Here is a 25606-nt window from a genome sequence, read left to right on the forward strand (position 1 = left end):
CAATTACTATACGACGCTGCCAGGTATGCAGTTTGTATCACAGATGATGGATTTTGAGAGCTTGGGGCATGAAACCGAGGGCTCTGGGGGAAGGGGTGTCTTAGAGTGACCCTACTTACTATGAATTTTTCATTTTATAAAAGAAACTGAAGTCTGGGAAAAGGATCATCCTGGTTCGTCTGGTCCTTAGTTTTAACCTTGAGCTAGTATCATAAGTCCAGGAAGTCTGCCTGAAGACGGACAGTTGCATCCCAGCGCCTGCAATTCCATGGGACCGGAATGGGGACTCTAGCATCCATAGTCCTAGGGATGCACTTGGAGAGCCACATCAGTCAGGGGAATCGCTCTGGTAGAAGGTGGATGCCAGCCATGCTCATGGGGAAGGGCCAGCTGAGCAGAATGTAGTTTCGAGAACCAGCATAGTTACCACTCCCATGGTGACATACATGGGACATCTCTTTCTGGTCCTCCATCCTGTGACAACCCACTCCTATGCAGGCCCTTCATAAGACCCTCTCTGTCTTCCCCAGCACACAGTTTATACGAAACAATAAAAACCTGCTCACTGTCAAGGATAAATATTATTCTCACTAGGAGCTATTTATCAAAACTTGTGATCTAAAATTTGGCTCTTTCGATGCTAAACATAAGAGCTAGCAGAACTAGCAGGGGCCGTGGAGAAATGCCAGTATCCATCCTCAGAAGGGGAGGAAAATTAGACAGTTTCAAAGTTTTCATTTATTTACATTATAAATCAAAAGGCTTTTTTTTTTGCTTATTTGTTTAGCTGTGAAAGTCCCATCACCTTCATTAAGATCCCTAACAATATATTCTAAAAACAGGAATATTCTAATTATTATTTAAGCTTGCTACATCTAACCTTGTTTGGCTTCCTGTGACCTTGAGGAATGTACTGAGCCTTTCGTGACTTAACGAGTATAAGGCATACTGAGCCTGGCGCATATGAAGTACACACAGAATGTCACCGGGGCTTGGGTATTTTCATGGGTGACTAGGGAGGAGTCAAATGGCATGAATTTGGTTGGGTAGACAACTTCATAATCTCAAATCTCTCCTCCTGTATGGTGAAGGAATGTAAAAAGGGCAGCATCCCAGAATGCTTTTGGAGCACCAGCATCTACCAGGTAGTTACCTGCTGCACGGAAGCCTCCGGGGGCTGCAAACATGTTAGTAGTCATTTAGTATTGAGTCACAGTGTCTTTTCTTGAGTGTCTGCAAGGCACCAAAGTCCTCAGGTAAGGGCTCTAGAGAATAGTTTCTGACTAGTACCTTTAGCTTTTAAATAAGCAGAGAGAAATACGTACCCCAACCAAAAAATGTACCAGCCATAGATGTACAAGGATCTCCTAGACCCTGCACTCAGTGTCCCCAAACATGACAGCGTACAGAGCTAACATGTGATGGTAGACATTGGTGACAATCCAGTTCATAGGGCATACCCATTGTCTACTGGTGGGGATGTCAGATGCATTTTAGTTGTGGGTAATGACAAGGGCAGGGAATGGGCAACAAGCCGCGTTACCAACTCTTATCATCTGCTATTACTTTGAAATGTGCCATTGTACCAACTACAGGAAAAAGACTGCCTGAAATACACTTACTTTGGGGAGGGGGCAGAGGCCAATCTTGATCATAATGATCAAATCGTTTGTTTTGATCAAGTAAATTTGTTTCCAAGACATCTCTAAGTACAAGGGTGACCAGTGAAAATACTTCACTTCTCTTGGAGGACCGAACCCAAGATCTGACGCATGGGTCTAGACCCATCTATTCCCATTTCCACTCCCAAACAGTTGTCAGGGAAGAACAGATGAAGGGCCTGAGAACTCTGCACACTATCCTACTTCTAGTAGCATTTATAGGTGCTTCTGGGCTATTACAGTCCTTCAAATAATCTTTAGCAATTACCACTACTGAATTTACTACACGCTTTTTCCAATCAATTTGTTAAAATTATATAAGACATGCTTCCTGGAGCATACTCCGATTTCCTGTGTGTGTGTGTGTGTGTTGTGGAATACTTGTTTTACTATGTAAAAGTGTGTTGCACTTGTTTATGTTGCAGAATATTTAACTATGCAAATACGTGTTGCATTTGTTTAACTATGCAGAGATGTGTTGTATTTGTTTAATTATGTAACGATGTGTTGCTGTTTTACTTTGCCTGCCTAAGGCACCTCATTGGTCTAATAAAAAGCGGAATGGTCAGTAGTGAAGGAGGGAGTTCAGGCGAGACATCTGGGCAGGGAGGAATGTAGGTTTGAGAAAGAAAGAAAAAGGAACAACAGGGAGATGCCAGGGGCCAGCCAGACACAGAGGAAGCAGCAAAGCAGGGCATACAGAATGAAAGAAAGGTTAAAAGGCCTGAGGCAAAACAGAGGTGAATAGAAACAGGTTAGATTAAGTTAAAAGAGCTGGTGGGACAAGTCTAAGCTAAGGCCAAGCATTCATAATTAATAATAAGTCCCCATGTGATTATTTGGGAGTTGGTTGATGGCCTAAAGAAAATGCCAACTATGTGAGTGTGTGTGTGTGCTCGTGTGTGTGCATGTGTGCATCTGTATGTGCATATATAAGAATAATAAAACTGGATGCTTTAATGAGCTAGAATAAGTAAGATGTTACTGTATATATTGTTTTCATAATATATAATCAGTTTAAAGAATATAATCATTAATATGATAATAATTTCTTAACAAATATCACTGACATAATATGATCAAAATTGATGGCTTTGATGATAAGTTCACTCACAATTGAGCTCCAATTTCTCTAAGAACTAAAACAGAATCTATATGAGAATTTGATTCTGAGCCACCAAGGATTTTTAGAAACAATTTATAAATTAGAAAGTAGATATAATAACAAAATTCCAATTACCCGAATTCTCAGAAACCTGTTCAATGCGTTATCAATGTCTTGACCTACATCATATTAGAGACAAAAAATGAAAAAGAAGAACAAAATGCCTTGAGAGTTCATAAGAATCAGATCGTAAGAATCTAAGAGTCTATTATAAAAAGCTCTGGAATTACATTCCTAAGCAGACACCAATGTGGGGATATTTTTGATCCTTCTTATAAGAAAGCTGCTCTGGTATTAGAAAACAAAACACAGTCTCGTCCCTTTTCACTCTAGGGGACTGTCTGCATCCTCTCCTCCAGTGAGGCTAGCCAGGGTAAACACATGTCTCAATGGGTGGAGAAGCCAAACTCCCCTCCAGCTGTCCACAGAGCTGACAGACCCTGCTGGGGTCATCTGAATTCTCCATGACCGAGTATGACTCCTATAAAAGGGCTCCGCATCCCAGAGCCAGCCCCAGGTGATTCTGAAATAGAGGCTTGTCCTGGACCCTAGTGTGCCACCCCCCCAGTCTTCAGGATCTAAATTCATATTAGAACCCATCTGCGTGTCCTAGGGCCTACCCTACGCTCTGTCCCCACTCACGGTTCTCTCCTTTAGGTCAGGTGCCCCATGCTGGGCCACCCTACAAAGAGTCCCGCGAAACAGAAAGCTAAAACGAGCTGCCCAAGGCTAATGAACAAGAGAGCACTACCCCATGCCCAAGTTCAGTGCTCTTTTCATTGCCTACAACAGGCCGTGGTCTCCACTGCCTCAGAATCAAGTAATCACATGTATTCTGGGTCAGTGTTTGGAGATATTTGAAAGTGTTAAAAAATATTCACATATTTAAAAGTACTTCTCAGAGGGGCATGCTTACATGCTTTTCAACCAACCTTCAGCCAAAGGCATCATATCTTCACCTCCCCATATGTATGTATGTATGTATGTATGTATGTATGTATGTATACATGCACACACTTATATAGACATGTATATATGTTTTTCTGTATACAGCATATCCTCACTTTCCCCATATATACAGGTAAACATATACACTATGTGTGTGTATAATATTTTAGACATATAAAATATATATTTAAAACAACAAATATAATTAAACCCCCAAACCCTTTTATTGGGCATAGCACAAGTCTTCATATTTTTTGGTGATACAATGAAGACATCCACTTATATTTAATAAGCAACCCACTCTCCATAAAGAGCTTCTCAGTCTCAGAGGACTCTGCTTTATGCATAGAAAAATGCTCTGAGACGTGTTCCCTCTTAATAGATGATCTGTTAGATCTCTGGACTTGAGGCACTCGCAAAGCTATGCTCATGACTTAGTTGCTCATTCCTCAACTTCAGAGATGAAACCGGTACACTTTCCACAGAGATGGTCTTGTTCTGAAACACACCCACAAAGCCAGGTCAGCAGGGCTGAGAAAAAAGCCACCACTGCCCCTATTGCCACTGTGATCTCCTAAGAAGGCAGAAAATGTGAGTGTGGTTTGTGTGTGTGTGATCAGTTCAAAGTGTCTAAGGCATGATTAGCAAGTGTTTATGGCTTCAAATTAAAAACTGAAGATTTTATTCCAGAGCTGGCAGCCTTCCAGCCCTGACTCAGGGTTTTGGGGACAGGGAAAATGATGCCAGCCAGAAGCACTACACGTCCCCCTGTCCGTGGCATTAGTGTCTGTTCTTGATTTCACTGAAAGCTTCTGCTAGACTTCCTGGGACTTTCCATTTAAGCTGTCAAAAGTAACTTACAGGACATACAGACTTTAAACATGTTCACGGAAGGAAGGCATGCTCCAGAACATATGAACTTTAAACATGTTCATGGAAGGAAGGCATGCTCCGGAACACTGTGACTGGAGTTGTCCCTCACTGCCACCGTGACATACAGCCAGGACACGGGACACTAATTGAGGCTGGCAGGGTTTTCTTTTTGTACCGAAAGCAGAACTAACACAGAAATGGCCCCATGCTGACTTGCTGTGAACACAGTTAAGGATAATGATAAATCCACATTTTAAAGCCATAATTCTAAATTTGAGTTATGTTTATGGGTCCCTGATTCTTTCCTAGTGGGGTGATTTAAAGAAGCATACTTAATCGCTTTCTAGAGATTTATGCCCAAACCCTCCATTTGTGGTGGGCATATTTTATTCTAACAAAATGGCAATGATGAGATCTTTCATTCACAATAGAACCTTCGGTGTCAGATCTCTGCAAAAATGATACAAATGAACGTTTGGGTACTGGGGTTGTGTGGGCACCAACATAAGCAGCTGATAGGCAGGGGTACATCCAGTCCTCGGAAGAAAGTCTTCATTGTACAGATGAGCAGTTGGAGGCTCGCCACGCTAGGTCACAAGTCCAAGGTTATAGGATTCATCAGCGGAGGAGCCAGCTCACCATCCAAGTCCTCGTCCTCTCGTGTGAGTGTCCTAACTCACATCCTACATTTGTTTAGCTGTGCAGACTCCTAGTCTGAAGGGCTAAAATCCATTTCCAATCCATTCCCAATACATTCTACACTCTTATCTGAAGTTAGAACCACCTAATGGCAATTTGGTATTTGAAATCAAAGTTTTCAGGATGATCAAATATGAAAAATGAGGCTTAACAAGAGCTAAATTTAAGTCCCAGAAGCATAGAGCATTGAGTAATCATTTTGTAAAGAAAATAGAAATCATGGCTGATTTTTCAAGGAGACAGATTCTGTTGTTTGGACCAGAAACTAGTCGCTGAAAGTCACTGTGGAGCAGAAGGCTGATAAACTTAAAACAACAACAACAACCACCAGCATTCACACGGAAACAAAACACACAACAGGAACTCCACGGTGGAGATCCACAGGCCCATGTATCTTCCCAATTCTTTTAGAAGCCATTATTGGCTATTAAAATGTCAGTGCAGGGATAATAAAATAGCCCTGGCTTTAGTATTCCAGAGGAATTACTTATGCTGAGGATTTTAACCTTTTATAGAATTTCACCAGTACACAAGCAAAACGGCTTACAGACTTTGGGCACAGTTCAGTGGTGGAGTTCCTGTCTAGCAGGAGGAACTGGTCCCCAGAACTGAAGAAAATAATAAATAAATAGTAATTTTCAAGGGCAAAGTGGCTCCAGTTGCTAGAAAAACACCCAAAGGGCAGAGACAGCCATATCATGACAGCTGCATGCCGGGACCAGCACAGATTGAGTACTTCCTATGCTGCCTTGATTGTTCCATGCTTTTCCTTCTACATGGACTCATTTTAATTCTCACAGTCATTCCCAAAGGCAGGTGCTACCATCACCTCTAGTTTGTATTTGAGAAAGATGAGACTGAACAGGAAGTAACTTTTTTTTTGGAGACAAGGTCGCTCACGATGCTGCCCTAGTTCTTCTGGAACTAGCTACGTAGACTAGGCTGACCTTGAACCCATAGAGATCTGTCTGCCTCTACCTCCTGAGTACTGGGATTAAAGGCATGCCCTACCTAGGAAGTATATTGTATATACTCAACACCTAAGTGGTGACGCTGGTATTTGAACTCTGATGGGTCAACTCTTGAGCCTCAGAGTTCTCTGTTGCTGCATGCAAGGAGAGGTACTGCCTCCAGTGAACTTCACAAATGGTGTAACAAAACAGGAATTTCTGCTGCAGACCTTTAGCTGAGGCTCCTCCAAGGTAATGTTCTCAGTCTAGAGAAAGATTCAAAGCCCATAGGCTGACTATGAGGAACATGAAGGGGGGGGGGGAGATAGTAACCATCTATAGAGTCCGTGTAACTGGCCAGGGTGACTTCTAAAGTCTCAAGTACCGCAGCATACATGCTCTTGAAGGGCTGTTTGCACCTTTTATCTGCCTCTCAATCTAGTCACAAGGTCCCTGGAAGCCTGAGCTGGACCACATTGTGGTTCTGAGTCCTCGTAGTTCTATGCAAATAGATGTTCTATAGGCATAGATATGTGATTTAGAACACATGGACCTAAGGAGCGTTGCACAGGCTCTCAGAGGAAGTGACCAATGAATACATGCAGAAAACAGAGCTCAACGGTGGCCACGTGGAGAGAACAAAGCCAGGCTGAGGCGGTGGAACACACAGGGGGCATTTGGTATAAATCAAAGAATTATGCTGGAGAATGACCAAGGAGATGCAAGGCTTCAGGGTCTCTTCCAGGGAGCTCAGAGGCTTGGGTAATTTGAGTTTTGTTTGCTGACATGAGAGCATCCAAGTCTCAGAGCTATAATAATCAGAGAGGGAAGCCAAAAGTTGAGAGGGGACAGGGGTTAAGTTACATATTTCATTGTTCTGGTTTTTAAAACATGCTCAACACAGGCCACAGTATCTGCATACATTTTATGCTCTTCTGGCAAGGAAAGAAAGAAAGAAAGAAAGAAAGAAAGAAAGAAAGAAAGAAAGAAAGAAAGAAAGAAGAAAGAAAGAAAGAAAGAAAGAAAGAAAGAAAGAAAGAAAGAAAGAAAGAAAGACCTTGAGGATTTACAGGAAAGGCAGACCCCATGCATTGGCCACCACTCCTTAACCCTGTGAGCCCTGGGGAGGCTTCTGTGGGTTTCCATCAGCCCATTTTGGACATCTTTGGATTCATACTGAGTTTAGGTTAGGGAAGACTGGTCAGGCGGAGAAAGCCATGTGTATTAAGCACTATGATTAGTGCAGGGACTCAGCATGAGCTGTTCCAAAAGCTGAACTTGACCCCAAGCATCTCTATTACTCGTGACCTTGGACAGACTGTTGAAGTGACTGAGGGCGAAAGGGGACTTTTAGTACTGATTGGAGCGCTGAGAGGATTGCTGTGTAAGGTTTTCAGCCTGTGACTCAGGAACTTAACTTTGTGCTTTTCAGATTCAGTATTTATCTAGTTGGTGCCTATAACCAAAGAGCCAAACTGACGGCCAAACGGTTTCCTTTTCCCTTGCCACCCAGAAACCAAGCCCTGACACATCTCGGGATTCGCTCTCATACTCCCAGCCCACATTTCCTTTTCCCTAAACCAACCCAGAGCCAGGCATCAGGCAAGTGACAAACTGACCACCCCATAGCTGCTCCTGAGCTGAGCACACGCCCTGCTATGTCTTTTTTCCTAGAAGTCCCAATAAATAAAGGCTCTGGCTGAGTAGAAATTTTCCTGAGATCCTTCCAGCCTCTTTAATTATGCTGGGACCTGAAAGTGACCCTTTATGGCACGGCATGGCATGGTATGTTATGGATCACCTTCTTGAGAAATGCAATAAAAATTTCCTTTCAAAGCATTAAAGTCTCCATTTGTTATTCAGTCTCCTCCGTAAGTCCCAACCCACAGGCAATAAACAATAGCCATAACACATTTCCTTAGGCCACCGAACAGAACCCACTGTTTGTTTATGCCTCTTCCTCCCACCCTTCTCTCCATCCCCGCTTCCATCAATTTTGTGTCTTCTGTCCCTTTTGACTTCCTCCAGAACCTGCCTAGTCTAGTCTCTTGCCCCTCAGGCCACCACTCTACACAGCTGCTTTCCAACACTCCAAATGTGAGTTACTTTGCTTGGGTGGTTTGATGGAGTTCACAAGGTCTAGCATTGATGTTCCAAGCTCCTGCATTGATGCTTAAGCCTTCTACATTCTGACCCGGAACCCACAACTCAGCATTCCCCACAAATGCCCTTTGTTCTTCTCCCCACCCCACCTTTGCTCATAATACTGCCAGTCTCGAAGATGCCCCCCCTTGATGCCTTGCAAATGTGGAAATCACGAACACTCAGCAAACGCGAGAACCACCCAGTTAGCTAGAATCTTGGAATGTGCCGATGGGCTAGTCCTATCAATGTCCTACTAGAAAAGCCAAATTAATAAATTCAGTAAGGTATAGAACCTTTATGAGTTCAAAAATTACTAAAAGTATGACAAGAGCAAATATATAATTTTTGTTGGCTCCAATCTCAGAATTGATAGTATTCTCAATAATTTGGAAGGCCAAATTCAAATTTTACTTGCTTGGGGAAAATTATGCAGTTTCTTAAAAGAATTTCTTCCCTAGATATCCATTTAAACACCAATTGAATTCTGTTTATTCATATAATAGATGCATATATGAGTGTGTACATATTTAGTTTTATAAATATATTACTAAATGAAAACATATTATTTAAATATATAAGTATCTAAACATAATCATATATTTAATATCTATTATATGAGTATATAATAAATATTTGTAATATGCTTATATCCATATATATTACAGACATATATTTGTATATGTGTCTTTCTATTTGTTTTCTCTAGGTCCCAACACTATGGAGTGAGGAGTAAAGTAAACCTTAGGGATTCTTTCAGGCCCATTAGTCTTAGACCCAGCAGTTGCTCAAGAATATTTACTGACTCTGAGTCCCATGATTATTCCAATTAAACTAAAGGGCCCTTACCAAATGATAATTACACAGTTAATTATGAGAAATATGGGAAAAGAATTATATAGCTAGGCTTAAACTAATTAAAATAAGTACAGGTCAGAGTATAAGTCTATTAAATTCCAACAGAAAATAGTAATAGATACAGTAAATTATTTAGAAGCATTATTCATTACCATTAATTATAAAATTGGGCTAATTTAATTCTTTTTTGGTTTGCAAAGATAAAAATTCTTCTAGCGTATAAACCAAGTATCAGCTTATAATCAGACAACTTTCTGTCTTTCACCCATGTCTGACGTTCCTAGACATCTGTTAAAAGCATAAACAGTTCAGTCAGCTTGTAGATGTCTAAAGGAGGTTACCTCTTCGAGCTCCCAGGACTGAAGAAGAAAATGGCCTGGGGTTGGATGCACAGGATCCCAGACCATCCCCAGGTCCCAGCTCTTCCAAGCCTACCTGGACTGACCGGAAGGAAGCCGCAAGGTTTGCTGGAATGCACAAGGGCCCAGCTGTGTTCGGCTAATGAGGGCTTCTCCCAGGTCCTCACACACATCTGGGGATCAACTGATTTTTATCATCTGACTTAGCTGAGATTTAGAACCACTCCTCCCTAGGTGGGTGGCTGGGCTTGGGAAAGGAGAACCATCCCATTGAAACGGAGGAGAGGCTCCTCCCAGCTGCCAGAAAAGCAAACAGTGGTTTTGAGGAGGAAAAAAAAAATCTCAAAAATCGCTCCAACGTGATTACAGGCTGTCACTAAGGCACGAGGAAGGAAGGGCTTTTTTCCGACTACAGACTGTAAGCACAGAAATGATTATTTTATATTTGGGCCGATGGTAGTCTGCAAGCCTTTGAAATGTCAAAAGTGTTAATAACTTAAGTGCCTGCTGTGACTCGGAAAGTGTCAAGATGATCACAAAGGTCATCAACGCTTCCGGGTTTCTGAATTTCTAACGCCTCACGTTTTCTGTTCCTGAAGCCACTGCTCTCAAATGTCTACTGTGTGCCCACTTTGGCGGGACACTGGCCATGTTGGATTTAGACACTATCAAGCCACAGAGGTTTGGCTGGGCTCATCAGCTAGATAATGCAGGGGTGGGGGCACTTTAGGGAGTCTAAGTATAGCAAGTTTCAAATGCTACGTTAAAACTGAGCAACAGAACCTACGACCCAGTTGGGTGTTCACTGGAGGCAGGGTTCCTGGAAGAGGCCACCTTGAGGAGAGGAGACAGAGTCTCTGAAATAACGCTCTAAATCTCCTTATTCCAGCTGGCATAAAAGGGCTCCTGGAGTTGGAGTAGATTATGTTCCAGTGTGACTGCTCCTGAGACTAGCACTGAGAAAGAACGACCAGCAGACAGCGCCAGGAGCAGCTATGACGCTAAAGAGCTTGCTGCAAGTCCAACAGCACAGTTTAGAATCTGGAATGCCCGGTCATCTGGATCCTCCGCAGCCAGCCATGCTAGCTACTAAAGGAATGCACCAGACCTTGAGAGATTTCCTGCGTTGGTCTTTTAAGATCTGTTTCATAGTTAATTGTGTGTGTGTGTGTGTGTATTTTGCACATGTGCATGTGAGTGCAGGTGCCCACAGAGGACAGAGGCATCAGAGACCCCTGGCCCGGGAGTTGCAAACAGTTGCTAGCTGCCCAACTACAAGAGCAGTAAGCCCTGAGCCGTCGCAAGCCCCTGGGTCGACTTCTGACATAATGAAGTGAAATGCTGATGGTGTATAAATTAGTGACTCTGCAGAGTGTGACAGCAACTGTCACTATACAATTTTATGTCATAAGAAAATATCACTGTTCTAGGAAACAGCATGAAAACATAAAGACCACATTCACTTTTATTTAAAATCCCTTTCCTAAGAGAGACGTTAGAAGTCATTCAGTCTAGTCCAGCATAAAGGGGCACGCCTTTAATTTCGGCAGGTGGATCTTTGAGTTGGAGGCCAGCCTGGTCTACACAGAGTTCCAGGACAGCCTGGGTTACATAGTAGAAACATGTCTCAAAACAAACAAACAAAAGAATAAGTAAATAAAAGTTTTAAAAGATTCAATCTATCTCAAGGGAATATGTTGCCTCTTCTGGACCAGGCATAAGAGAAGAAAAGAGTCTAGGATTATTATTTATAGGACTGGAGAGATGGCTCAAGGGAAAAGTGTGGAAACATGAGGACCCAAGTTCAACTCCTTGAATCCATATAAAAGTCCAGTGCGGCAGTGGCATGACACAAGCTGATCCCTAGGGGCTTGCTGTCCAGCCAGCGTAACTCCAGGTTCAGTGAAAGATCTTGCACCCCACAAAACAAGGTCAAGATTAATGAAGAAAGAATCTACCATTGATCTCTGACCGCCACCTGAGCTTGCATAGGCAAGACTACCCACGCACACGTATGTGTATACCTCTCTCTTTCACACACACATGCACGCATGTACCCACACACACGCATGCATACACACACATGCACACTAAAATGATTTACCTGTGGTCATGATCTTTACAGAACTAACTGAAAATAAAGAATTTCTTATATTTACATTCTAAATATAAAAATTTCTGTGGATCAACAAACAAACAAAAACCAACCCAAAGGCGGCTAGGATCAGCCTGGCCATTAAAGAATGCTTAATTGGGAGAGAATAAAATGGAAGAGAATTACGAGTCTGACTTGCTAGCTATGAAGAGGAAGGGATCTCTATGTGGATGACTTGAAAACATCAACCCAAGTGATGGGTTAGAAAGGGGGGCTTATCGGATAATCCTCCTTATATGAAACACTTAGAACTGGTGAACTCAGAGACAGGAAGCAGATGTGAGGGTACTCAAGGCATAGTGAGCTGAGGATAGACAGGACAGCATACATAAGGCACACCCTGAAAAACCGCAGTGATGGCCATGCCCTCATTTGGACATAATGAATATTCATGGCCTGAACAGTACCTACACTTAAACACTTAAGATGGCAAATTTTATGTTCTTTGCATGTTCTATAACAACTTTTAAAAAGGTACAGTGTTGTATACCAGAAGCCAGTGACTCTAAATGGATGCGTGGATTGTGAGTTATGTCTCAATAGGACGGCTCCAAACCCATAACAGGTACAGGGCAACTGTGATCAACAACATGTAAGTACAGATTTCAAAATAGCCAGCAGAGAGGATTGTGAATATCCCCAGCGCAGAGAAATGACAAATGACAGAGGTGATAGCTATGCCAGCCTGATCTGACCACTATGTAGTGCGCACATGCATGAACACATCACACCGTACTCATAAACATGTATACAATTATATAGTTAAAAATTAAATATCTGGGGCTGGAGAGATGGCTCAGAGGTTAAGAGTACAGGCTGTTCTTCCAGAGGTCCTGAGTTCAATTCCCAGCAACCACATGGTGCCTCACAACCATCTGTAATGAGATCTGGTACCCTCCATGCCAGAATACTGTATATTAAATAAATAAATTTTTAAAAACACCCCTAAAAATTAAATATCTTTACGTATTCCTTTAAAACCCCCAATTCTTGACGAGTTAGCTGTTATTTTGCTGCCTCACAAGGTTCGAATATTGTTACAGAATGTTACCATTGTGTCAGGAGAGTTAGGGACAAGAGAGAAAACATTGCTCCCAGAGTGTGGGACCCCCCCCCCCCCGCATCAGGCCCTACTTTGCCACTAAGGAGGCCCTAGCTCCTGAGGCTCCTCACCTGAGCTCTGCTTCCTGAGCTGTGGGACAATGCGGCAGAGACAGGTGCTGAGCTTTTGAAACACCTTGGCTCACATCCCTAATGGGTTCCCTTTAGCAATTTAGAATGTGACTGGCCTTCTAGCTCCTTCCATCTTTCGGATTCCTGACTAAAACAATGAATTACTTTCCCTCCTACAATAAATATAGTTAGATTATTTTAAAAACAGTTTCTTAGTTTGATTCTCTCTCTTTCTTAATCAATCTCTCCTCCTCCTCCTCCTCCTCCTCCTCCTCCTCCTCCTCCTCCTCCTCCTCCTCCTTCTCCTCTTCTTGAGACAGAGTCTCATGTGCTCCAGGCTGGCATCCAATTACTTGAAGATGAACTGCCCCACTCTCCCAGGACAAGGATTGCAGGCATGCATCAGTGTGCCTGACTTACGTGGTACAGGGGACTGAACCTAAGGCTTGTTGTGTGCTAGCAAGGACTCTGTTAGCTGAGCTACATTCCAAGCTCTGGCTTGAATCTTCCCGCATATAGTTAGCTATCCTGAAGAACATGGAACAAAGCTACAACTCTACAAATGACAACATTTAGTTTTTATACCACTTTAAACTGGTAGTTAAATAGGATCTGATGGCCCACACTCGTAATCCTAGGGCAGGGAGATGAGGAGCAGTAGGAGTTGAGACAAAGATCTTGAATTTGAGGTAAGCCTGGGTAGCTAACAAATTCAAGGGAACCTATATTAAAACCAAATAAGTAGGGGAGCTATGTAGATCAAGGGTGTACGGTGCCTAGGAAAAAACAGCTGGAAGTTCCTTGCTTTCAACATGTGCTGGGATGAAAGAACAATTCCATTTACTGCTTAGGAAGTTTGGGGACTCAGGGTCAGAGAGAAGCCCTTTGAGGGGCAGCCAGCCAGCTCTGAAAGCTCCTGGGAGCTTGTTACTGCTGGGTGCCAACTCGCTTCCCCAGCTGGCTCCCAGCCTCTCCATAGGTCAGCCAGCAAGACCAAACAGTTCTAAGTAAGCATCTTTAGAAGTTCAAGGTTTAGACAGAAGAGAATGAGGTCAGGTATTTCCAAAAGCATTTTCCCCCGCTGAAAGTTTACTTCAGAAAGGACAAGAACTTTTGAACCAGGTGAACATGAGGCCCGTGTCTCAGAACAATAGAAATGAAATAAAAATAGTTTAAATATAAAAAAGTAATTAGTGGGAAACCAGGAGTCAAGTACTTTGCCAATTTCCCGTATGAGAAGTAACAAAGTCAGAATTTAGGCTAAAAGCTGCCGGGAGCCAGCTCTGTCCCTTCTCTCTCTCCGTGTGCAAACCTCTGAATAAGGTTCCACTTTCAAATAGAAGCTTTTGAAGAAAAGGGGTGCAGGAATAAATAGTTTTGCTTTGTGTCCTCTGAAGGCTCCTCAGTCTTTGATGAGGAAAAGAAATACATCACCCACAAGCAAGTCAGCCAGAATTTATATAAGCTAAGAAAAAACAAACTGTAGAACAAGCAAGCTTGTGACCATCTCCCCGGGTCCTTTTTAAAAAGTTATCCAGCCGCATCAAAGCATTAACAACATACCCTGAATCCGAATTCCACCTTGCCTCTGTGGGGTAGGGAGCTTTGATTCGGCTCTTCGAGGGGAGCTCCGATTCCTCCACCCTCTGACCAGTGTGCCCACCATGGTGGTGGAGAGCATGCTCCTGTGGTCTTGCTGGGGTGGAGGACAGCCTGGTAGGCTGCCGCCGGCAGGAGGATCACGTCCTCCTGGAAGGTGCTCCACCCAAGGGAGACAGGCCTGGGCAGTTCCTCCCACCTCGTCCTCCACCCACATCCTCTCTTGCTTGTGTCACGAGACCTCCCTCAGGAGGCCCAGGGAAAGTATGGGAGACGAGGCAAGAAAAATTAAACCGCAGCAGAAACTACAGACGAGAGACTGGAACAGAGGCAAGCGAGGACGCGAACAGCCGATTCAGACAGGTGTCAATCTATGTATTAGGTACGGGATTGCTGCTTTTAATTTTTTTTTTCCTAAAAACAAATTTCAACATTGAAAAATGGTTGTGTGAGAGGTGAGGTGGAGTTTGTACCAGTTTGCCTCACCGTACCTTTCTCTACCACACCGGAAGCACTTGCGGTTAACCCATTCTCTGGGGACCCTGCTTCTACCGCAACAGAACTGGTTCGCAGTCTGAGTGTTTACTTTAAGCATTGTTTTACATCAGTTTGTGGGGATGGAGAGGTTACAAGGTTTAGTAGTTCACAGCCATGTGTATTCTCAAAGCGTTTTCAAAAATGAGCTGTTTGCCATGGTCTAATTATCTCACTTTATGAGCTAGGTAGAGAGGCCTCTGGGAGTACAGAGGAGGCTACCCTAATAGTTCAGGCTGCTCACAAGTGCCCCCTACTGGTCAACATACTAGGTACACACAGGTGAGAGAAGAAGAAAAAAAATGGCACTAAATAAAGCTGGGGAGGAGGGGACCAGACAAGTAGTTCCAGAAAGCTCTGGAATCCCTTGAGCTCTGGATCCTATATCTATGCAGCCTAGGAGGAAAAGACCAAGATTGGATTAAATGCAGGTAGCACAGAGGTACTGATAGTTACTGTCATTGTGACTTTTATGATTAGTTACTAGAATGATCTATGTATATAATTTCACATCTTCTCTTTTCCCAAGATACATCTTGGTTAATTTAAATAAATTTAAGATTGCTTCTTCAGAAGATAAATAAATTACACAAATGTCTTGAACTTGATCACAGACTTTTTTTTTTAAAGGCTATAGTTTACATAACCACGTATCAGTATTTTAAGGACACACACTTTACATATGCAAATATATATATACATATATATATATACAAATATATATATTTGTTTGACAATTCCCTACTATTTCGACCCTCACCCAATACTGCCCTATTTTCTTTTAATAGAATCACTAACACACATTAATTTTTGCTGTGCCATTTCTGTGTGATCCTCCCCAAAATCTAAGAAAATGTTGGTATCATTTGCAGAGAAGGGTAGTAGACATGGAGAGTGGGGATTCAGATATTTAAAATTTCAGTAGCATGAAACCCAGAAGCTCTGGAGTTCATTCATACCACACCTCAGGGTTAGATCAGTCCCACACAGGGGTGGAAAGGGGTACATTATAGGAAGTCCAGGTTCTGGTCCCCCTGTGGTGGGGGGACATCTCCATTCTTTTATGGAATGGGGTTTCCCTCTTCCCTTGTTCATGAGCAGCTCTGGCCACAGAGGGATGAGCTGAGCTGGGGAGGTTCGGAGACAGAGCCACTTAAGAGACAGTGCTATAACTTACAGGGAAAAGGGCACCAAGGCCTTGGGGAGCTCTATTTCCTACCACACCCAGATTCACAAAGACAGGCTGAACCTGCCTTCTGATGAGGCTACTCCCTGCTTAAGTGGGGTGACTTCTGGAGAAGGATGACATAGAGCCAGGATGGGCATCGACAGAGGCCCTGAGGTGTGGTCCAGAGTCTCATCAGGGGACCGAGTAAGGAGGCAGAAACATGGCTGTGAATTACCTGGTGATGTTTCTCTTTGTATTCAACTTTAAGGGGCGAAATAGGCTGGGTAAAGAGTGGTTAGCATTATAGAGGAGCCTCTGTCCACACATGCAGAAGTCACCTTTGCCCTCCTTAGGGTGATGTGCAAGAGACAACAGCATTACAAAAAGCAAAGGATTAGGTAGTAAGCCCACAAGGCACTACCAACGCCCTCCTATGAACCTCTTCTCTAATTACGACTGCTGCTATATCACTGAAAGTTCATCCCCAAAGGGCACATAGGACACACAGGGCTTCTGCTTAAGGCCATTTTGAAAATGCTGCAAACTGCCCAAATTCAGACACTCACGTCCCTGCAGAGCCACTACAGACAGCCACCAGAGGGGACTGGGAAGTGCGTGAGGAAGGAGGCAAGAGAGGACAGAGGATGTGGCAAATACAATTTTCTAACCCCCACCCAACGTCCCCAAGCTCCCTGCGCTCTCATCTTCCCGAGCTGTCCAGTCACAGAACTTCCCCCACTAAGCCGTGCTCACTATTAGCTGTTGTTACATCTGTCTCAATCAATGGCTATCCCACAGCCCCAGTGGGCCTCAGAAACACCTCACTGGCTTCTCAGGACTTTCCCTGAAAGGGCTCCTTCTGGTCACAGTTTGACATGTGCCAGGAGGTTCATAATTGCTTCAAGAAGTCAGGGCCCAAAGCCTTTATCGTTGTTTTGTCCAGCACAGTGTGCCACAAGACACAGTTCTTGTCTCTACACACATCCTTTTATCTTTCCATGAACCTTGCTTGCTTACACCTCAGGGACCACCCTGGTGGCACATGCTATCTGCTGGCATTACTTGTCCTTGATCAATTCCACTTCCCTTCATAATTCTCATGGTTCTCTTACCTGTGATGTTTTGGCCCAGAACACAATTTGTCAACAGTGTCCTGCCTCTTCCACCCGCCCCACCGAGAGCTGCTCTGAACACTACCGAGAAAGGACCCACGGGTAAGCTCAGCTCGGATTACACAGTAGCCCTCAGCACTACGCTGTCCTCCACTTGCTGGTGGTAGCAGATGGACACTCAATATGCACAGTTTTCCCGGCAGGAAGCTGAGCAATGGCCGTGACGACTGTGAGAAACGGGGACAGGAAGAGGAAGTAGAGTAATGTCCTGCCTGTGAGGTCAGCTCCACCCTTCCCAGTCCATACAAAGGCCCTTCCTTAAACAGGTCACACTGCAGGAGAGCTGTGTTCTTCCGCCAAGATGTAGGGCAAGGGCGTGAGATCATTCTCCCCCAAGATCTGTCTTCTTTTACCAACACTCCGGCTGCCCCTTGCAAAAGGCATGCGCGTGCGTCGTGCGTGCGTGCATGATGTCTAGACAGGATAACTAGAAAACAAGAATCACTCCGAAGGTGGCTGGAAACTCAGTGTCTCTTAAACAGTGGTTCACAGGCATTTGCTTGTCACTTCTTTTGGTAATGATGAGCTAGTCACACGCTTTTATATTTTATAGACGCAAGTACTGCCCACCCTCTGTAGGGGACAAGAGCTGAATCAGGCCTCTTGGACTTACTGTGACTCTGGGCACCAGGGGACACTTGGCAAATGCTGATTGAAGAGAGGCCTGCTCAGCCTGGATGACTGACTGTCACCGTGAAAATGTGCACTAAGCTGCTGGAATTAAGTAGGCTTGCCGTCTGTAGCGAATATTCAACCTCCTCCTGTTATTTCCAGGAGAGGCTGCTGGAGTGAGGGTAGGACTGCGTGGGCTATATTTCTCCCTCAGTACTGAGTTTTAAACATTATTTATTTTTATGAGAATGGATCTTTGCCTGCATGTGTGCTTGTGCACCACATGTGTGCAGGGCATGTTGAGATCAGAAGAGGACACGGGATCCCTTGGACAGGACCTACAGAGAGCTATGAGCCATCGTGTGAGTGCTAGGAATCCAAACTGGGTCCTTTGGAAAAACACTCATCTCCCCAGTCTAGTACTGATTTTTTAAATTAATTAATTCATTTTAGAATTACTTTTTTACACCCCATTGCAGTCTCCCCTCCCCCCTCTCTCCCCAGTACCTCCTCTGCCCTTCTCCCACGCCTCCTCTCTCCAGAAAAGGGCAGGTCTCCCATGAATATCAGTCAAACATAGCATAGCAGCTTGCAGTAAGACTACGTACCTCCCCTTGTATTAAGGCTGAGTGAAGTATCCCAGTAGAAGTAGGGTTCTAAGCACAGGCAAAAGAGTCAGAGACAGCCCCTGCTCCCACTGTTGGTCCTATAAGAAGACCAAGCTACACAAGTGTAATGTCTATTCAGAAGGCCTAGATCAGTTCCAGATAGGCAGCCCACTTCTGACACTGCCTGGAGGGCCCGGACCCAGAGGCTGGATAACCCAGAGACCCAGAATAGAACCAAACACAACTGGGGAAAGGAAAAAGAAGTCAATGAAATGATTGCTAATGATATTCTGCTATACTCTTAGATTGGTGCCTAACCCAATGGTCATCAGAGACTTCATCCAGCAACTGATGGAAACAGATGCAGAGACCTCCAGCCAAACATTAGGAGGAGCTCAGAGATCCTGTAAAAGGAGAGGGAGGATCGGAGGAGCCATCTGGCTTGCTGAGTTCTGTCAATGAAGTTCTGCTCCGGACTTGGCAATGGTTTTTGAGCTAAGGATTACGTGTAGCAGTGATAGCTGTGTGTTGCTAACAGCTCCAGGGTCTAGGAAATAATCCTGCTTTCTAAACAAGATGTGCAGTTATTTGTCTGTGGAGTTCTTGATGTGAAGAGTATGGAAGAAAGCAGCATTTTTTAAAAGAGAGAAATGAAAAAGATGAAGTTTAATTGCTTCTTGTCTGTAAGTGTCTAACTGTTCCTGAATTAGATGTGGTGCAAAGTTCATCATCTAGACTGACCACAAGAGCAAAGCCAATGGAGTCGACTAACCTGCATCCAGAGGGACTCACAAAGACTAAACCATTACTGATGTTTCATTTGATTTCCCTTGAATCTGGACTGCGTGAGTTCCTCATCTCTACTTTTTAAAAATTATCTTATTGTTTATGTGTTATGGGTGTTTTGCCACATTTTCCCTGCCTGGTACTTAAGGAGACCAGAAGAGCCCCTGGAACTGGAGTCACAGATGGTTGTGAACCACCCCGCAAGTGCTGGGAATAGAACCCAGGTCCTCCGGAAGAGCAGTCAGTGCTCTTAACCACTGAGTCACATCTCCAGCCTCTCCTGGTCTCTATTTAACCCCTCCTCTCCCACACACATCTCTTGGAGGCCTTAATCAAGAGTTGGACAGGCATGTGTCAAAGGGGAAAGTACTTCATTTCCAGAGAGCTATCTTTAATTCTTACTGTTCTGCTTCTGTGTGGAGGGGCTCACCGCAGCTCGTCTACAGACGAAAAAGTATGTTGTCGCCTGTCATAAGATTCGACCTCCAAAGCTAATGGTGAGAGCTTGATTTCTGCCTGTCTTACTTCTGTCTTTCCAGTTCTCTAATAGGTTCACAACCTGATTAGACCAAATGGTCTTTGATGCTTTGACATTAGGCATCTGATGAATTGAGGAACAAAATAACTCCTGAAGATGAACACTACGGACTAATGCTGCCTAGTAAACACAGACAATTTGTTTTTACCTTGCTAGTCTATACTGACTGTCTGAATGTTACAGCGAGCTTTTTTATTCTAACAGCTGGCTTCTATTGTGGTCATGAGCAGTGTTTGGTGCAGTGTTTATATTGATAGAGGATTCAGCTTATGATGACATTGACAAGAATGAGTGGCTCTTTCTCAAATGTCTTGCATGGCACACAAAATTCTCCCAAGCAGGGCTCAATCCTTGCCCTGTAAGCACATGGCTGGTGGTCTCACAAGGTCATTATGGCCTAATAATGGATATATAGGTGACTCTAGCAGGCAGGTGGTTTTGAGTGGCCCCTGATCTATACTGCTGTGGGATTTGGTGAGCAGGTGTGCTGGAGGAGAGCATTAACTGTACACAAGGGGGTCTTGAGGCCAGGAGGCTCTACAGACAGCAATGGGAGGTGTGGCAGGGCGGCAGCAAGCTCTGCCCATCCTACAGTGAACTCGTGGCTTTACACAATTAATGCCTGGCCTACGGAGCTGTGCCTGGATAGCTCTGGAGTCCATTCTGTGTTCAAGGCCAGGAAGAAACTGAGGAGGCCCGAAATCAAGATTCCCACTGTGTACCCACAGCTGTGGTTTTCCCCGCACGATGGGACCACACATCCGCCTGGCCTACTGAGTTCTCTTGATGAAGTTCTGCTCTGGACTTGGCAATGGTTTTATGAGCACAGGACTGTATGTGGAAGTGACAACTGTATCCTTAACTACTCCAGGGTCTAGGAAAGAATCCTGTTTTCTTAAGAAGATGTGTGGCTATTGATCTGTGGAGTTCTCATCGTGTAGAGTGGGGAAGAAAACAGCATCTTTTTCTTTTTTCAGAGAGAAATGGAAAGGATGAGGCTTAGTTACTTCTTGTCTGTCAGCGTGAAGCACATTTGGGCTGAACTGTTCCTGAACTAGGCAACATCTGCCTGAACATTACCCTGTCTCCGACAGGCACAACACACAGTCTGGTCCTCAATGTTGAGCGGTTACACAGAGGTGAAAAACACCGGAGACAAGAACACATGCACGGTTTCTGCCCACATCAACCAATCTGGGGGGAAGGGAATGTCACTCACGAATTCATCTAGGATTTAGATTCTCTCACAGATAAACATTCTTCATTTGCTCTCATGGTGTCTCCTCTCCTACAGCCCGAATGGTGGGAGAATGTGCCGATCAGACCAGACTTTTCCATCTATCCCTACCTCCCCTTGACTCCATGCATCGTCTCCCAGCTGTTAGCGCTTCTCTTTCCAGTTCCATCCAGTTGGACTTTCCCACCGCAACAGCTCTCTGTGGATGTCACTGCCGAATCCAGTTGGTATTTATTAGTCTCTTCCTCATGTCACTCCTTGGCAGTGTCTAACATTTTTAGCCATTGCTTTCTTCTCAGAGCAGTGTCCCTGTAACCTGGCTCTCCTCCTCCCTCCACCGACATTCTTTCTCAGTCTCTCTTGCAGCATCAGCCGGAACTCATGACTCAGATAGTGTTGGCATAAGTGTCTGAGCACAAAGGCCAGGATATCCAAGTGACTGCTCCATATGCCAGCTTTGAGATTTCACAGGAAACGAAGACCCACTACGCTCAGAATGAAATACAGTCATCCTCAGAGCACAAGTCCCCAACCAGCGAATGGCACCTCCATGGTGGTGCACCGGCCACCTTACCTTTTCTTCTTCACTCCAGACAGTCAAATCATTACCACCTCCACCCAAGCTTTCCACTTCTCAATTCTCTCTTACAAAGCCGTCCCTTAATCTCTCTCAGGCTATCTCATGTCTGTACTAGAAGAATGGCCTAGTAACTGCCTCCTAGACGGGACAGACTATTGCGCCACTGTCTTCCAAATTGCAGAACTGATATCACGCCACCCTGGACACTCTTCCCTGCCTTCTCATTTATCCTAGGATAATGATCAAGACCTTTAATGTGTCTCAACCCATTCCTCCTTGCTAGCCTTCCCAGCTTTGATCCAAATACCTTCCAGGCCCATTCGTTTTCTCAAGGATTTCCTAGGGCTCTTGGTTGCTCCACATCACTTTGAGGTACCTACTTCAGCTGCTGCTAATCTGTCAGAATTGGCTCTGACGTCACCTGCTCAGAACAATACCTGCATTTTTTTCTTCCTGGTATTTATAATTTACACTCACTATTTGGTTCCCAGCCATTTTCCCCCGCTAGGCCCCCACAGTGAGAGTACATTTTTAGCCACCTTAACTTCCCAGCATATGGATCGGGACCTGGAACTTAGTACCTAGTCAATGAAAATTTGTGGAATAAACGAATGAAGGAACTGAATTGAATGAATGAACAACCATCACGCTCTGGAGACGTCAGTATAATTAGTGAATAAGATATTCTTATTATCAGTGTTGTAATTAAAAAAAAAAGCTATTGTTTTTAGATACTAAATTCTGATAAAGAAAGCCCACAAATGTCGAATCATTCCCATGGGAAAACAGGATTTGTTTTATGATGTTTCCTTATCGTATGTATTCTTCAAAGAGAGAGCTGGGGTGGGATGTGAGATGCCCACACTTACCTCCAACTTGGATTAAGCATTTACATCTTCTCTATCCCTAGAAATGCTGAATTGATAGACACAGCCATAAAGCTTGTGAAATCTAACTGTGCCATTAGATTCATTATAAGATCAAAACATACGTGAAAACATAAAAGAACTGTTTAGTTTTCATCTTGTTGAGGATATAAAGGGGATGGAGAGATTGTTAAGTGGTTAAGAATATTTGTTGCTCTTGAAGAAGAACCAGATTTGGTTCTTAGCATCTCTATTAGATGATTCATCCTGTCTATAACTGCAGTTCCAGGGTATCAAGTACATACTTCTAACCTCTGTGGGTACCTACATGCATATGGTATACCTACATGCATCCACATTGTACACACACATGCATGCACATGGTACACAAGCTTACATGCAGGCCCAACACACATAGCAGTAAATACAAATCTTTAAAAAGACACAGACATTTAGAAATAAAGGCCATGAATGGAGCTATCTCATAGCCAACCCCTAAAATATTAGAAAAATTATTTTCACTCATTTTATTTGCTAGAACAAATGTAATATTATGTCATCTTCACTAATATATAAAATTTAGTAAGAATTTATTTGACATTGATTTTGAAAGAAACTATCCTTTAATATTTTTGTCCTCCCCCAGAGGTTTATTATTTATTTTCTCAATAATGAAAGGTAGTTAGTTAAGACTTACTATTGGTTTACAGTTCCATGGTGTTCAGTGACTTAGGGTTTCAAAGACAACAATGATGTCCCCAAATGGTAAAACCCACCTGCTCAGCCACATTTGAAAGGCATCTGAAAATGTTTATCTTTGATTCAAATACTCCTTTGGCTTTCATGGTTAGAGCAGATTTCAAACAAGACCTCAATATCTGGCAGCTGGAAAGAGCCATCTGCTCTGGCCAAACCTTTGTTAATTGTAATTCTACCCTGAAATTTGAACCTTATAAAAACCAGGAACTCTGTGGAAGGTTGGTAGAGAACTGTAAGCCAGAGAATGTGCCAACTTTTCTCTTTCTCTTTTAAGAGTATGTGGATTAATTACAAGGCGCGGATTGACTGGGGTTAGCCTTTCTCCTTGCCTGCACAAAATTAATTCCTACCACTTACATCAATTAGATCGGGTCAAGATGGGTAATTCAGGCGGGATCTAATATAAAAAGTCCTGTTTGCCGGAGCTTCTGAAGCTAGCATGGGTCTGTTAGGAAGTCACTCCTGTTTACGTGTGGAGGATTATTTAAGGCACTAGGAGCTGGTCTCTATTTCCTTGCTTTATGGAATTACTGAAGCAACACTGGAGAACTCAAGCTTCATCAGAAGTGGTTTAAAAACATTGGTCAGCAAAGAGTGGGAATGTTTGTTTACTTTTTCTTGATGCAGGGGCTTCATTTTGTCTTATTGCAGCAGGAAGCGCTCATACAAACCTTATTTCAGGCATTATTTAAGGTAGGGGATAAGTTGAAAGCTCTTATATCCCTTTACTCCTATTTAAAATATTTGCTACAGGACATTTTCATTAATGAACAGTTGGCTAGGAGTGCTCTCGTGGACAAAAGTCAGATAATTCCAGACAGGGGAACATTCTTACCAGGATTTCACTATGACCTACAATGGTCCACACTCCCCTCTCCTTCCTTTTCTATTGTGGCTCTCAAATACATCCGTTCCCAAACCAGAACAAGGGGAATGTAGACACTTTTTTCTGATAGATATTGCTATTAACAAAATAACAAAAGAAGACATCATTCTGATGGTCTATCAAGGTGCTAAACACGCTAAACAAATTTGTCCCAACTTAAGTAGAAAAGAAACTGTGCAGATACCACAATTCAGGATTTAGAATCCCCTCTTCTATTGTCCCTGCTTTCTACACAGGGGGATGCACCAGGTGTTGTGGAGAGCACATACAAGGCCTCCACCTGGATCATCAGTCTCAACCTTGGGTAGCTTTTCTTTTATATTATATCGGGTGCTAGTAACTTATTTGCTTCAAATAATTCTTAATGCTTAACTTCCCACTAGGAAAATGAAGTTTTATCTCTAGAGACAAGAGATCAATGTAAAAGTATCCTATGAAGAGGTGGGAAAGAGTCAAGATTTGGTGTGGGAGAATGGTCTGTATTCTGTTAACTATATTTTAAATAAATGCTGATTGGCCAGTAGGAAGCCAGGCAGGAAGTATAGGCAGGACAACCAGACAGGAAGTAGAGGTGGGTCAAGGAGAACAGGAGAATTCTGTGAAGAAGGAAGTTCCTTCTGCAGTTCTGACCAGCCACAGAAGAAGCAAGATGTGTCTGCCCCACTGAATAAGGTACTGAGCCTCGTCTAGCACAGACAAGAATAATGGGCTAATATAAGTCATAAGAGTTAATAAGAAGCCTGAGCTAATGGGCCAATCAGTTTATGATGAATGTAGATCTCTGTGTGATTTCTTTGGGACTTAACGATTGCAGGAACCAGGCAGGACAGAAACCCCGACAACAAAGACTCCCTCTAATTTTGTGAATAAGAAAAACTGAAAGGTGAGATTGAAGGTGCAGGGCCTCCCACCAAACCCACCCATGCCACACTGTTGATGCTGCACACAGCCTGGGGCAGTGTGCATCACGGGTGTGCTGTGTGTCACATCCTCCAGTCCTGGTTCTGCTGCTCATGCATGTGCCACCTTAGGGAAGTTTCTGCAGCCTACAGCTTCACCCAGTGTGGATTAATAAATGGTACCAGGAGTGGGGGAAGGAAGCCGGTAAGGCAGATGGGAAAACCTCACCAAGGATCTGTTGCTATCGGGTGGGAGAGGAGAAACTGCCAGGTTAGGTTTCTACAGAGACCTTCCCTCCCTTGCTGGCTAACATGTTGAGTGCCCAGCATGCCACCTGCAGTTACTACACATTCCTCATGTGCTCTGCTATGCCAATTC

At 43.7% G+C, this 25606-nt stretch overlaps 1 protein-coding gene across 4 annotated transcripts in view; it reads right to left on the bottom strand.

Moving 5' to 3' along the window:
* The window catches only part of Plekhg1 (pleckstrin homology and RhoGEF domain containing G1), a 217668-nt gene that overhangs the window by 110502 nt on the left and 81560 nt on the right, over positions 1-25606 (bottom strand). Inside the window, exon 1 of one of the 4 annotated variants that reach the window (XM_057762172.1) lies at positions 9732-9858. The exons of 2 other annotated variants lie outside the window; for them this stretch is intronic. In XM_057762172.1, coding sequence (XP_057618155.1) covers positions 9732-9828 — 97 coding nt within the window. In that variant the 5' untranslated portion in view covers positions 9829-9858. Of the gene's footprint in view, positions 1-9637; positions 9859-25606 lie in introns of those variants that run through there. One more of the 4 variants, XM_057762175.1, reaches the window with a different exon arrangement.

This window comes from Chionomys nivalis, chromosome 2 (genome assembly GCF_950005125.1).
Source record: "Chionomys nivalis chromosome 2, mChiNiv1.1, whole genome shotgun sequence".
Taxonomy (NCBI): domain Eukaryota; kingdom Metazoa; phylum Chordata; class Mammalia; order Rodentia; family Cricetidae; genus Chionomys; species Chionomys nivalis.